General features: G+C 38.5%; 1 protein-coding gene across 1 annotated transcript; it reads left to right on the top strand.

Moving 5' to 3' along the window:
* Positions 1-1,140: 1,140 nt before the first annotated feature.
* On the top strand, positions 1,141-7,277 carry ppk17 (amiloride-sensitive sodium channel pickpocket 17). Its single transcript, XM_028308989.1, has 10 exons — positions 1,141-1,164; positions 1,576-1,689; positions 2,157-2,288; positions 2,946-3,093; positions 3,262-3,462; positions 4,352-4,500; positions 4,769-4,896; positions 5,585-5,735; positions 6,359-6,454; positions 7,010-7,277. Exons 1-10 carry the CDS (start codon positions 1,141-1,143, stop codon positions 7,214-7,216), a joined length of 1,350 nt encoding a protein of 449 aa, XP_028164790.1. The 3' UTR covers positions 7,217-7,277.
* The last annotated feature ends 5,317 nt before the right edge of the window (positions 7,278-12,594 follow it).

Raw genomic sequence — 12,594 nt, 5'->3', positions numbered from 1 at the left:
ATTCATTAACAAAATTACACGGCAGAAACAGAACATGTGTATCTGCCATTCTCCTTGATGGATTTAGTCCACTGGTTCACTTTCCAAAATCATTTCTAATAGTAAAACTAATCTACGAGTAAGTATAACATTATCGCACGTAAATAGACTACATCGAGGTTATTATAACAAAGAATCGAATAATCAATATTATGATATGATTATAGCTCTACATAAAATTTAGAATTCGCTGCCTGCTGGTGTCTTTCCTGAACACTATAATCCAGGCCTTTTCAAGGCGAGAGTGAATAGGCACTTACAGGGCAGATATGTACCTACCATCCTAGACTGCATCACACTTAACACCAGGTGCGATTGCGGTCAAATACCTGCCTTGTCTTGCATAAAAAAAATAACGACAATCTTCCACAATAAGCATGTGGGCAATGTTCTATTCGAACTAAAGTCGCTGACATAAGTAGCCCGACGGATTAGCAAGTTGAAGTGGCAATGGGCAGGGCACATAGTACGCAGAACTGACGGCCGATGGGGCAGCAAGGTTCTGGAATGGAGGCCGCGTATCGGAAAACGCAGCGTGGGACGTCCACCTACAAGGTGGACCGACGACATCGTAAAGGTAGCAGGGAAGCGCTAGACGCAAGCCGCTACCAATCGATCAACATGGAAAGAATTGGGGGAGGCCTATGTTCAGCAGTGGACGTCCTATGGCTGAAATGATGATGATGATGAATGTTCTATTACGATCAATAAATTAGTCCTAAGAAAAAATATGTACCCCTCTGCTTGTACTTGTCTGTCTTGTTGGTTGTCCTAAATAAATAAACAAATGAATAAATAAATTACATCTTAAATGAATATTCAACACATACTTTTATTTTATGCAAGCGTACGTCTAAATATATTTATTAGTAAAATGCCATAATGCTTAATGCTTAATCCTATCCTGAAGTACAGGCAGAAGGTACTAATATATCCCGTATCATTCTTTATCATTAAACGATATGTGGCCCCTATAAATTTGTCTTCAACCTCTATCAGTTTTGGACATACAGTTTATAAAAGTGACACTGGTTGGTCACACATACGTTACATGGTTACTATGATGTGATGAGTGTGTACAAAATGAATTAGAGTGCGAAAATGACTGTGTTACCGGAAAGTAAGGTAAGATAAGGTTAATTTAATTGTTATGTTACAAACAGAGAAAGGTTAAAATGAAGACGTATATCCTAATTTTAGGACTTAGCATAAAAATAAATCAGAGAAGTGATGAGACAAACATGATTTGTAATCAATTAAAATAGTCGTTGCAGATGGCTCTTTTCAGCAAAAATGATTATTTTATTTCAAAATCCACAAGGTTTTTTATTACAATAAATTGACTTTAAATTATTATCATGTGTAATTGAAAAATAATTTTACTCTAAGTTGCCAGAGAAATAGTGAATCAATACCTCTACATCAAAACCAGACAAAAAAAGCTAAAATGTAACTCTTGTATAATGTAATGCTCTTTTTCATTACTGAAGGAAAAACAAGCATCTGGTTTAATTACTAGTAGCTCAATTTTTATAGCAAGTTGAGGAGCCAGCAGGCACCATAAAGGACAAATGCGTGAACTGCTTGAAAGGATCGAACCTGATAAAGACGGTGGTGGTGATCGTGTGCGTCGGGGTCGTCATACAACAGGTAAGAAAGTTACAACAAAAATTATGAGAGTATTAGACGCTAAGTGATTGCATAAATTGGAGAGCTTATATACGACAAGTAATATAGAGATACTCCATGCACTATACATACGAGTATAACTGACTAATAAAATTCATTCAACAATGAAAACGCTACAATTTAGGTGGTATTTTTTAATGCAAGACATGTGCAGGTATTTGACCGCAATCGCACTTGGTGTTAAGTGAGAGTGTCTAGGATGGGTTATCGCTGGGAAGGGATCTTCCAGGTATCCCAAACAATAATATTTAAAAACGTCAACTGTACACACGGCCACAGTGTGCCGATAGTACATTAAATTACTTACATAATCAGTCAGTTAAATTATTGAACGCTTTTACTTTACCATTCTTTTAGATTTGGGATCAATAGGCTCCTGTATAGTAGACATAAGTGCTGATTTCTAACTATTTAATTTGATTTAACAGATAGTGACTTGCATCAACAAGCTAATTGACATACCGATAACGACGTACACCCACTTCGACTTCAACAGAACCCTCGTTTACCCGAGCATCACTTTTTGCAGGGAGCCACCTTATAAATTTGACAAAATGCTGGTAAGTAAACTCTATTTTAGAAGCAAATAGTACATAAGAGTGCACAAGAAAGGCTGCAGTGCGGGAGGAATGGCGACGGATTGTGAGGCTTGCCACCGGACCGGGTGTGACGACCACGACCACTCTGGCAAGAGTGTAGCGAAGAAGAAGAAGAAGAATTACATAAGTAATTCATTTGTCTCAAAAATCAATCGCTCAGAACATTTAACTGTTATGAAACTAAGGTAATTTCCATTAATTTCCGAAATTCCGTCTATCTTGTTTTACCATATTCCATCATCATCATCATCATCAAGTTTTAACCTTGACTGCAGGAAGAAGACTAGTATTTTACCAGAGACAACACTCACTCATTTTAGATCAAGTAAATTAATTTTTAACCACAACGAGGAAGCTCTTAGTTGTTGCAATTCACGAAGGCGAGTGAGCTTTACATGTGTGGTGGCTCGCTACTGTTCATTTTTCAAAAGTTTTGATAGACATTCCACTATCGTCATATCGTTATGTGCATGTACACGTACACATACAAGTAAAACTCACTCGCCTTCGTGAGTTGCAAGAACTTAGTCTGCATCTGCAACACCTCTGATGGCAACACGCCACGGGATCATGATGAAGAGTATGTGATCTATTCTGTTATAGTTTTCCTTATTTTAGGAGTATGGCCTGATAACGCACCCTGTGCTCACAAGCGCGTGGCGTAATTTCAACTTCTCTGCCGTCCCCCTGGACAAACTTTGGAAGGACATCACGTATGAACCCGAGGAATTCTTTGCGCAGTACGGGTTGAATGGAGAAATGCACAGTAAGGAATGATGTGACCATTTTCAGATAAGTATTTTATATGAATGACGACTGAAAGAAAGAAAAAAAGAAATTATTTCTTTAACTTACACCAATGACTGACGCTTTTCATTGGGAAAATTAGCTAAGTAGGGACAGGAAAAATTTACATTGTTTTTGTCCAATTCAGATGTAGAAGTTAAAGAAAGTATAGGGTTCATGTTTGGCCGCTGCTACACCCTCACTCCCAAGATCCTCAGCACCAGAGCGACAAGGGATACAGGGCTCTCCATCACGCTTCAGTATGATTCCAAGGATGCGGCTACATCGGTCAGCATTCACCCGCCAGGGTACCACGCCTACATCCATTACTCGAGGGAACCATACACAGGTAAGACTGATTGCTCTTCTTAGTATATGGATGTAAAATTTTAAGCTTGAACGAGGGAGACAGGGCTTTTCATCACCCTGCTGTACAATTCCAAGGACGCGATTTGTCAGTTTTCGTCCGTCACGTACCACGCCTAGATCCATTATTCGAGGGAACAGTACACAGGTAATATTGATACATCATCATCATTTTAGCCGAAGGACTACTGGTCTCCACAAAGACCCAAGCATTCTCACAACGACACTGATTCCACATCCAGCCGCTTCCCGCGATCTGCACCAGTTAGTTGGTCCACAGAGTGGGAACCCTGCCAACATGACTAAAGTCTGTTCGCCGAGAGTTGATAAATATTATGAAATGTCTTGCAAAGCTGCAATAGCGACTGTTGCGCGGGCGTCGTTTGTCACAACGCGCACTGAGTACCATGGTACGAGCCACGCAGCTGTCGTCAAGCACCCCGGCCGGCGGGCGGCGGCGGCCACAGCGTGACCACTTTTAGATTTCTACTTTTTTGGTAGATTTGAGGCAAAGAGAACGATGATTTAGTAGTGCGAAATCGTTTAGTAGATTTTGGTAGATAATTGGTATTTTTAGAACATTCTTATAAATGGTAGTCCAAAATTAAATTGTAACCGAGCTGAGAATCCAGGCCAAAAAAAAGGCCAGGCCAAATAATCTACCAACTTTTTCATTATATCGACAAAAATAATTAGCGGGCCGCAATTTATAATGAGTTTAGAACCTCTGATATTTAATTTTTTTTATCAACTCTCGGCGAACAGACTTTAAGTTTATTTATTTATAGGGTTTGTTCGAAATACATCACCAGAATGTCATTTACTTCTTTTCGGTACTAGTTACAAAGGGAATAATTATATTTTCCTTATAGAAGTAGCAGTGTACAACGGGGGTCTCATAGACTACTTGTACTGCAAGGTGGGAGAGACCATAGACGTGAAGTTGTCCGTGAACAAGTACGTCATGATCAGTGATGACAATGAACCCTGTGCTAGCGAAGACAGCTACAGTGCTAACACTGTAAGTATTAAAATAATTACCCACGTACGTTCAAACTGTGGATCTCAAGAAGATAGCTGGCTGACACTTGATGAAAAAAGCTAAAGATCGGGGCTTAACGACACTTTTCAGGGCAGGCTTAAATTTAGTAGTAGACTGCCATTTACTGAACTGATTATAATGTCGCAAAGTTTACAGTTGTATTGTCTATCAGTCACAAAAGAATTAATACCTATCATTGTACTTATCATCGCCGAGTTTTCCTATTCTCTTTCATGTGATTTTTCAGTGCACTACAAAATACGTATGGGATGAAGTGGGCCAAATAGCGGGGTGTTCAGGGCCGTGGATGAAAAGCGACTTACCGCCTTGTGACAACTTTCAGTCAATGAGGGACCTAATCGTTGCTTACACGCTGTAAGTATTCTGGCAAGTTATAAATGTACAGCACCACGAAAAAAACCAAGTCCCTTTCAGACCTTCAGGTCTCAGGTCAGGTCATGATGAAGGAGGTTCATTCATGATACGAACGTGAGGTAGAACTTTAAGGCTGAATTGCACCACCTAACTATGACCGTAACTTTGACGATAAACGGTGCTTTTTATGTATGGATTTTGACAGATTTTTGACGTTTGTCAAAGTTAAAGTCAAAGTCAAAGCAAAGAAATGCCACGATAGCCGAACGGTGAAGGAGTCGGACTGGCCGACTCGTGATCCCGGGAACGCGGGTTCGGTCCCCGCCGCCGCTCGACTGTCGTGGTGAGCTCACTCGTGTCGTGATACTAACATATTTAGCTTAGTACGAGGGGCTACCGGGAGTAATAGTAATTTGTGTAATAACAAATGACTAATAATCTTTTATAAAAAAAAATGATGGTGCAACCCAGCCTAAGAATCTTAAACTGTCCACATCGAGTTAAGATTTGAGTAGGAATTTATGGTCGAATGCTGTTTCACAATGACCAAACTGTTGTTACAAGAGTTAAAGTCCACTCATAAAAACGAGTACCTATGTCTTCATTAAAATCTTTGCAGTCTCCCAAAATGCGAAAGAATCACAACTAGTATGAACTTTTTAACTTGTAATCTTCTCGTCTTCTTCAGACGGTACCAAGCGCACAACTGCAGCAGCTGCCCTCGATACTGCACTTCGTACCTATACAACGGCTTCGTGACAGACCGTCACATGCTAGAATGGGACGTGATAGAGAACAAGTGGACCAGCAAAACTGGCGGCTCTGAATTTCAGACTCAGGTAGAAAAGTGTATTCGGTTATGTTTTGATTTTGGTAACGTAATGGTGACGTAATTTCATTAATAAGCACTGGGTAATTTACTGACGATTACCCACTTCTACGCCCGTATTCACAAACGATACTTGCTTAAGTGAAGCAGCAAATCGAACGCACAGAGTTGAATAGAGTTCTGTGATTGGTTCGTGTGCGTGCACGCGCACTGTGAGACCTCATAGTAACGTTTGTGAATACGGGCGTTACTTAGTCCCAGATTTTCAATATTGCTGATTTTTTTAGCGCTGCGCTAGCGCTAATCTATTCTAAAGTCTAGTCCAGGTTTGACATTTTTCATTCATGTTTAAGATAACTTTAGAAGGATTATAATGCCTCATGTGGACAAAGCTTGAAACAACGACCTATCAAATGAAAATTTTGGCTCCAGGCAAGTCGCACTAACTTTCAGTCTGATTCTATCATCAGGTCATTTAGTCTCCACTGCAGGAGCACGACCCTCTCTAATGCATCAGAGACAAAAAAAGGAGGATTTTGCCACTCCCTACGCTGGCCAGACCGGTGGGGGAGGTTATTTATGTTTAAATTCAAATTCAAAATTATTTATACGAATAAAAATTCTATTTTGCAGCTTTTCGTGTACTTCAACAACATGATGGTGTCAGTTTATGAAGAACGGTATAACTACGATTGGAATCTGTTTCTGTCGGACCTTGGAGGCAGTGTAGTAAGTATGAACTATAGTACTCCCAAGCAGGATCATAGTTTATCAAAAGTAAATGCTATAAAAACACTAGGTGACACAGCATTGCATAGTGGAGAGCACATCAGCCTGTACATAGTTTACAAGATCTAAGAAGGAGATTGTCAAGAGAAAATATTGTTCTAATACATAAACACTTGGCAGCATTGTACATACATTCGATAGCACATCTATATTTATAAAAAAGTGAAAGGTCACTGATTGACTGACTGTCTCACTCACTCATCACGAAATCTCAGAAACTAGTTACAAGTGCTAGGAGTCTATTTTGCATGGGGGTTCCTTTTAGAACGTAGGTGACACTAAGAAAGGATTTTACGAAACTCCACTCCTAAGGGAGTAAAACGGGATCCACGCGTACGAAGTCGCGGGCGGCCGCGCGGCAGATTTTAAATATCAAATCAAATCAAAATAGCACCTTATTACTACTAAATAAGACACTTCAGTGTTGACCTTGATGCGCCGTCGTCTGTACTGCCTATTTATATACTACTCTTACCTTTATTTTTCCATTCCCAGGGCTTTCTTCTAGGCCTCTCCGTGATCGGCCTCATGTCGATCTTCGGGAAGATCTGGAATTCCATCATCAAGCCTTACTTCCAGACTCCGAAGACCAGGGAAGACGTCCAGGTACCAACTATGACTCCTGCCTCTGAAGACATCTACAAGAAAAAAGAAATGTATGATTATTGCAAAACTATTAATTGGAAGAATTTATACAATTAGAAGAATTTATTTATTTAGCAAGTGTACCTTTAAAAGGCAGTTCACTATAATATGCCGAACAAACAACCCTACGCACTTATTTAAGTTTTCTAATAATCAATAATGAAAATAAATTGTAACCAATGCATTGCACTATAATCTTTTATTGCCTAATTTCTACTAGTACGTACGTATTAAAGGCCTTTTTTATTTAAGGCGTCAACTTTCTTAAATTCCATTTGTATTGAAATACTAATACAAACTACATACATTCACAGATCCGGAAGAAATAATGTAAATAGAACACTAAAACACTATTTTATAGTGATTTAATTTACCTATAGGCATAAAATCATCCCAAGCTCCATACCGTTCAACGTTGTTTCATTTGGAGAGATTGTAGAGTGGAAACCGAAGATTTACGATCGTATTTGTTTTCATTACCGCGTTTTGTTCAGGAATTTCAGATATTTATATCTTATAAAAATCGATGCCAGCTTTTCAGCGTAAGGTTTCATAATATAAGTTACTGAATGGAGGCACGCACAATTTAGGTGGTTTTATCGTTGGAGAGCAATATTTTCCAGCCAAGCAAACCCCAGGAAAACTAAAAAAATCTAATGATCCACAAAATTATCCGCTACAGTACCTACATTTAAAAAAATGAGTTTGTATAGCTATAGCTAGTGTTGAAGGTCGCGGGAAGAACCTGGATGTGGGGGGCGCAGGACCGATCGCTATGGATCTCCTTGGGGGAGGCCAAGGAGCAGTCCAGCAGCGGATGTCATTTGGATGAAACGAACGATTGCTAGAGGCGTAGGGTTCGCTGGAAAGATCTGTAAATACGTAAAAGCTCCTTGTATAGCTAAATAAATTAAGTCTCAATATTATTCGCAGTCCACACGTCAGTCCGTAGAAAGATTTACGCTCTTACGTCATCAGCTTTGATCTTCTGTAGTGGATAGAAGTCTAGACGTAGATGCTTCTTGATGGTGAAGGTCAATAGATATATGCTTAAGTATCTATATTTTGCAATATGGATAGTAAAATAGATCATAGAAGTATTTATTCATTGGAATTTTAGTCGCTGTTACCATTACTTTATTGAAGGCCAATGTCAAGGACTTTGAACATTTCATGGCTGAAGTATTTTGTGAACTAGTGAGGAAATAAAATGGTTTAACTATCACCAAATATCCCTATAAATTATGCAGATTTTGCTCTATCTAAGCCCGAAGATAAAAAAATTGGATAAACTGTCTAGTCAATTTAATAAACATGGACAATAAACATTTATAGGTAATTAATTCCAGGTATATGCGCACTAGCGCATGCGTACTCATCATACTAACATTTGTCTCCTGAGGGATCTGAACCCTACACCACATCTAGCTTCCTTCATTCCTACATTTCTGAGCCAGGCAGAAGTCATAGACAGTTTATAAACGTTTAGTCATAAACGTACAAATTTTTATTCTCTTTTAAATGAATGACAATCTGTTACGGCGCATAATAATCAGTTTCATAGCTAAGGACTTGACCTTACAGGTTCATCCACACTAGGTCGAAATCAATAATAATAAATTGTAATACAGCCATTAGTCACCGGGTTTGCTCTACTATAGCGATCTATTTGCATCAATTGCACTCTTGGCAGGTGCCTCCAGTTGCATTGCTTTGACGCATACCGAGACACGGTGCGGGCTTAGTGTAATAGCGAGGAGTGATAAAAACTTTTTAGCCTCTTCATTTATCTAAAGTTGAAGGTAGGTTATAGGAACAACTTGAGTTTCATATCGTTTTGGAAAAATAATGATGGTTTCGAGAAAAAAAATCAAACCCATGGATTTGTGAACTAATCTAGGCGGTCAAAGTTGCGGGTAAAGCTTTTATCACTCGTTTGTCACAAAAGAAAGAGGAAATATTTAATTTCCCATTCTATTTCCCTATAAAAGTTGAATTTTGGACTGGTTCAATATATCGTTCTACATTATTTATGGAATAAATTACTTTCTTCTTCTTCTTGTAGTGTCGACAACAAACCTACACAGCGTTAACCCAAAACTCCGCCACAAGAGTGGCGTTGTCAGTACCCTTCATTAAATCTTCCTGCGTGCAGTTGTTTGGGCACACAGGGCAGGACATTATGTGTCCCGATGTGGCAAGCAATAGGAATGTAGATTTGGGACGTGTATTAATGTCCTGAAAGGGGCCTAGGTACATAACAATAAAGTGTTTGAATTTAAATTAGTTATAATAAGTAGTTATCCGCTTTTACTTTGCACTGTGGTATAGACCTACGTATTACTCACTATCGAACCATGTCGATAACCTAAATAAGTGACAGCCTATTTATTTGACGAGACTAATAATTGGTGATCAACCTATTTTTATTTGTAATTATTATAGTAATTAAATTTTCTGCATTCTAATAATCATTATAAAGATGTGGCTATTTTATTCTTTGTTGCTCTGAGAAATTGATTAATGGCTTTTATGATTATTCGAAATTATGAAAACAATGTTAGATAGTAGTTTTCTGGCAAAGTTTTAAAGCTTTGAATAGCCAAGCACAATTATGAAAGTAATTGCATTTCAATGGTCTGTAATATGCAATGCACCTGAGACAGTTCAACATTTTTTGACGCATCGCAACGCATCGCATAACAATGCGATCCCCAAGTGATTACTGCATCGAGTTTAATTTTAACACATCATAAAGATAAATCTGGGCGTATTCTTGTGGAGCCGAGACGTAAATAGCGCGTGCGCACCTCTGATTCATTGCGGCGATTTTGCCGATAATTTCCTTGAGACAGCTTAAAATTCCTTATGTCACAACAATAAAAACAATCTTCATCCAGGTGGTCTCGTAATACAAGAAAAATAAAAATATTTAAATGAAATTCTACTAGTAACACTCGTCGGTAAAAAGTAGCGATAATGTTTTGTAAAATGTCCAAGAAAACTATCCACAAGCTCTAGTTTTCACGAGTGAATGTGAATGAATGCATGACAAACTGTTCACTGTTGCATCTAAAATTTTAAATATGTTGCTGTTACTTACGAGTATCATTATCTTGAAAAGAAAGTAGTGCATTACAAAGCTTAATTTGAAGTTATGTGTAATCAATTTTATTTTGTGCAATAGTAAGTAAATGTGTCTTTACGCTATGTCACCAATGAATGAAATAAAGTCATTTACATAGGCCCAAACAATGGAATGTAAAATAAGGTAGTTTGAATTGAATCCCACCTGAGGCAGTAATCTTTTCGGTGTTCAATAAATCCATATTATATTTTTTCACGGTTTAAAGACGCCCTGAAATTCAAAACTCCCTGAAGATATGACTTAGGAAAGCCAAAGTGACCGATATAGCCCGCAGAATTGCTAAAATCAAGAGGCAGTGGGCGGGGCACATAGCTTGTAGAGACGATGGCCGTTGGGGCAGAAAAGTTCTCGAGTCGACCACGGGCTGGTAGACGTAGAATGGGCAGGCCCCCCCACTAGGTGGACCGACAATCTGGTGAAGGTCGCGGGAAGAACCTAGATGCGGCAGCGCAGGACCGGTTGTTATGGAAATCCTTGTCTTTGTCCAGCAGTGGACGTCATTTGGCTGAAACGAACGAACGAACTGACTTAGCATTTTATTTGTTCTACGAATCGCAAATGTAATCGCGCGCTAAGCTCCCGAGTTGGCTGCGCGTGAGTCGAACGTTTCCTCGTTCGAGCGCGGTGAGAAATGTTTTTCGGGAGCGTTACGTGGCAAATTGGAAGACGAATGCTCGTCCCAACACATTCTGAAATGTGTTTAAAGAAATATTTTCGTTTTACGATTTTGCGCGACGTCAAAAGTGTATAATTTAATTATAAATGCACGCTAAGTAATTTAATGTCTTGAAAATTAGTGTTTTAATTATGAATTGCAAGCTTGTTCCTGTGTAATATTACATATCTTCTATTAATTTAACGTTTGGTTGTTACATTACTATACATTTTCATTAATGTAATGAAATATTTTCAGTTGTATTTTCCTTTATTTTTAAGTACTTTTCACGCTTTAACCCATCCACATCCCAACACTCCAAGCGGTTGCATAACTCCTTGTAACAATTGATTTCTATTGTGTCCCGATTCTCGGGGCTTGAAGGGTTAACATACAAAGAGAGATCACAGCTAACTTGAACATCAAATTATTTGCGTAAATTTTGAATCAGTATAATTCTAAATCCAAAACCCTAGCCACATTTTAACAGCAAAAAGATGATGCTGATGAGCTGAATCAAATCAGAAAACAATCTTTCAGATGTAGAGTCACCGCTAAAAAATGTACGGCACCGGGTAACTAGCGCAAGTGACTAAGTGTTTACATGAATAGATTTAGCTATTTAGACGTATCTGGGCAAGCCCACGGCTCTGTCCTTCCTACCGCGCTAAATATAGGGCAAGGAACTAAATTGGTCAGGCTTGTAGGGCTGTCAGTACTTTGGGTATAAGACTGAGACTAAACGGCTGTTTGTCTCTTGTGGTTTCGGGTTTGAATCCCGCTGGGGTTAATGTTAGTGTGGCCATGAGAATGGATCATTTGTTCCCTATGCTCACGGGAATATCTAGAAGATTTTAAATGTTGTTTTATCTAAAATGGCGACAACACTGAAAAATTCCTATTCTATCCGTATAGTATAATTAAATTAATCATTTTTGTTTAAAAAGCATCCTTTTGGAATATTCTGAGCTGCGTGCTTTTAAAAGCATACGGGAAATTTTGGTAAAGTAGGCATCCCTACATGTACGTGCGTTCCGCGTTTGTCATGGCGTGACGTCACATAACGACAAATTTAGAAGCGCTTACAGACCCAGTTTTATTTATTAATTTAGGTATTGTTGCCAGGACTACCTACTCCATGATTTAAGAATACCCAATCGGTTCAAAGAAATTAAAAAGAAAACCAAAGTAATATGCATGATGCAAGATAATGTGGCAGTTGACTGGCCATATCTGCTGCAGAATCGATGGTAGAGAAGAGAACTATGATACCGTGGTTGCACCATCTTAATTTAACTTTGACAAACATCAAAAATCTGTCAAACTCCTTACAAAAAACACCGGTTATCGTTTTAGTTACGGTCAAAGTTAGGTGGTGCAACTCAGCCTTAGTACAAGTATTAGGACAACCCCCAGCTTAATGTAGCGACAATCTGAAGAAAATAGTTGGCAGTGGGAAATTGCTAGATACTTATTACATTGAGAACAAGTAAAAAGGGAAAGAAAACACAATGATGAACACATTTGTCAAAATAATATTAATGCAACTATTAAATAATGAGAGTAATTTTATGAAGCTATTTTTTTAGTAAAAACAACAAGAATAACAAAAGAAGCAAAGCAAAAAACAAT

The sequence above is a fragment of the Ostrinia furnacalis genome, unplaced genomic scaffold, assembly GCF_004193835.3.
Source record: "Ostrinia furnacalis isolate ACB-3 unplaced genomic scaffold, ASM419383v2 OfSCF2576, whole genome shotgun sequence".
NCBI lineage: Eukaryota > Metazoa > Arthropoda > Insecta > Lepidoptera > Crambidae > Ostrinia > Ostrinia furnacalis.
Note: the sequence above shows the minus strand (reverse complement) of the source record. Positions and strands in the feature narration are given on the sequence as shown.

Coding starts and splice junctions, on each gene's coding strand:
- ppk17 (XM_028308989.1), top strand. CDS start 1,141: ATGACTGTGTTACCGGAAAGTAAG. Junction 4,897..5,584: donor CTAATCGTTGCTTACACGCT/GTAAGTATTCTG, acceptor CGTCTTCTTCAG/ACGGTACCAAGCGCACAACT. Junction 5,736..6,358: donor GCTCTGAATTTCAGACTCAG/GTAGAAAAGTGT, acceptor TCTATTTTGCAG/CTTTTCGTGTACTTCAACAA.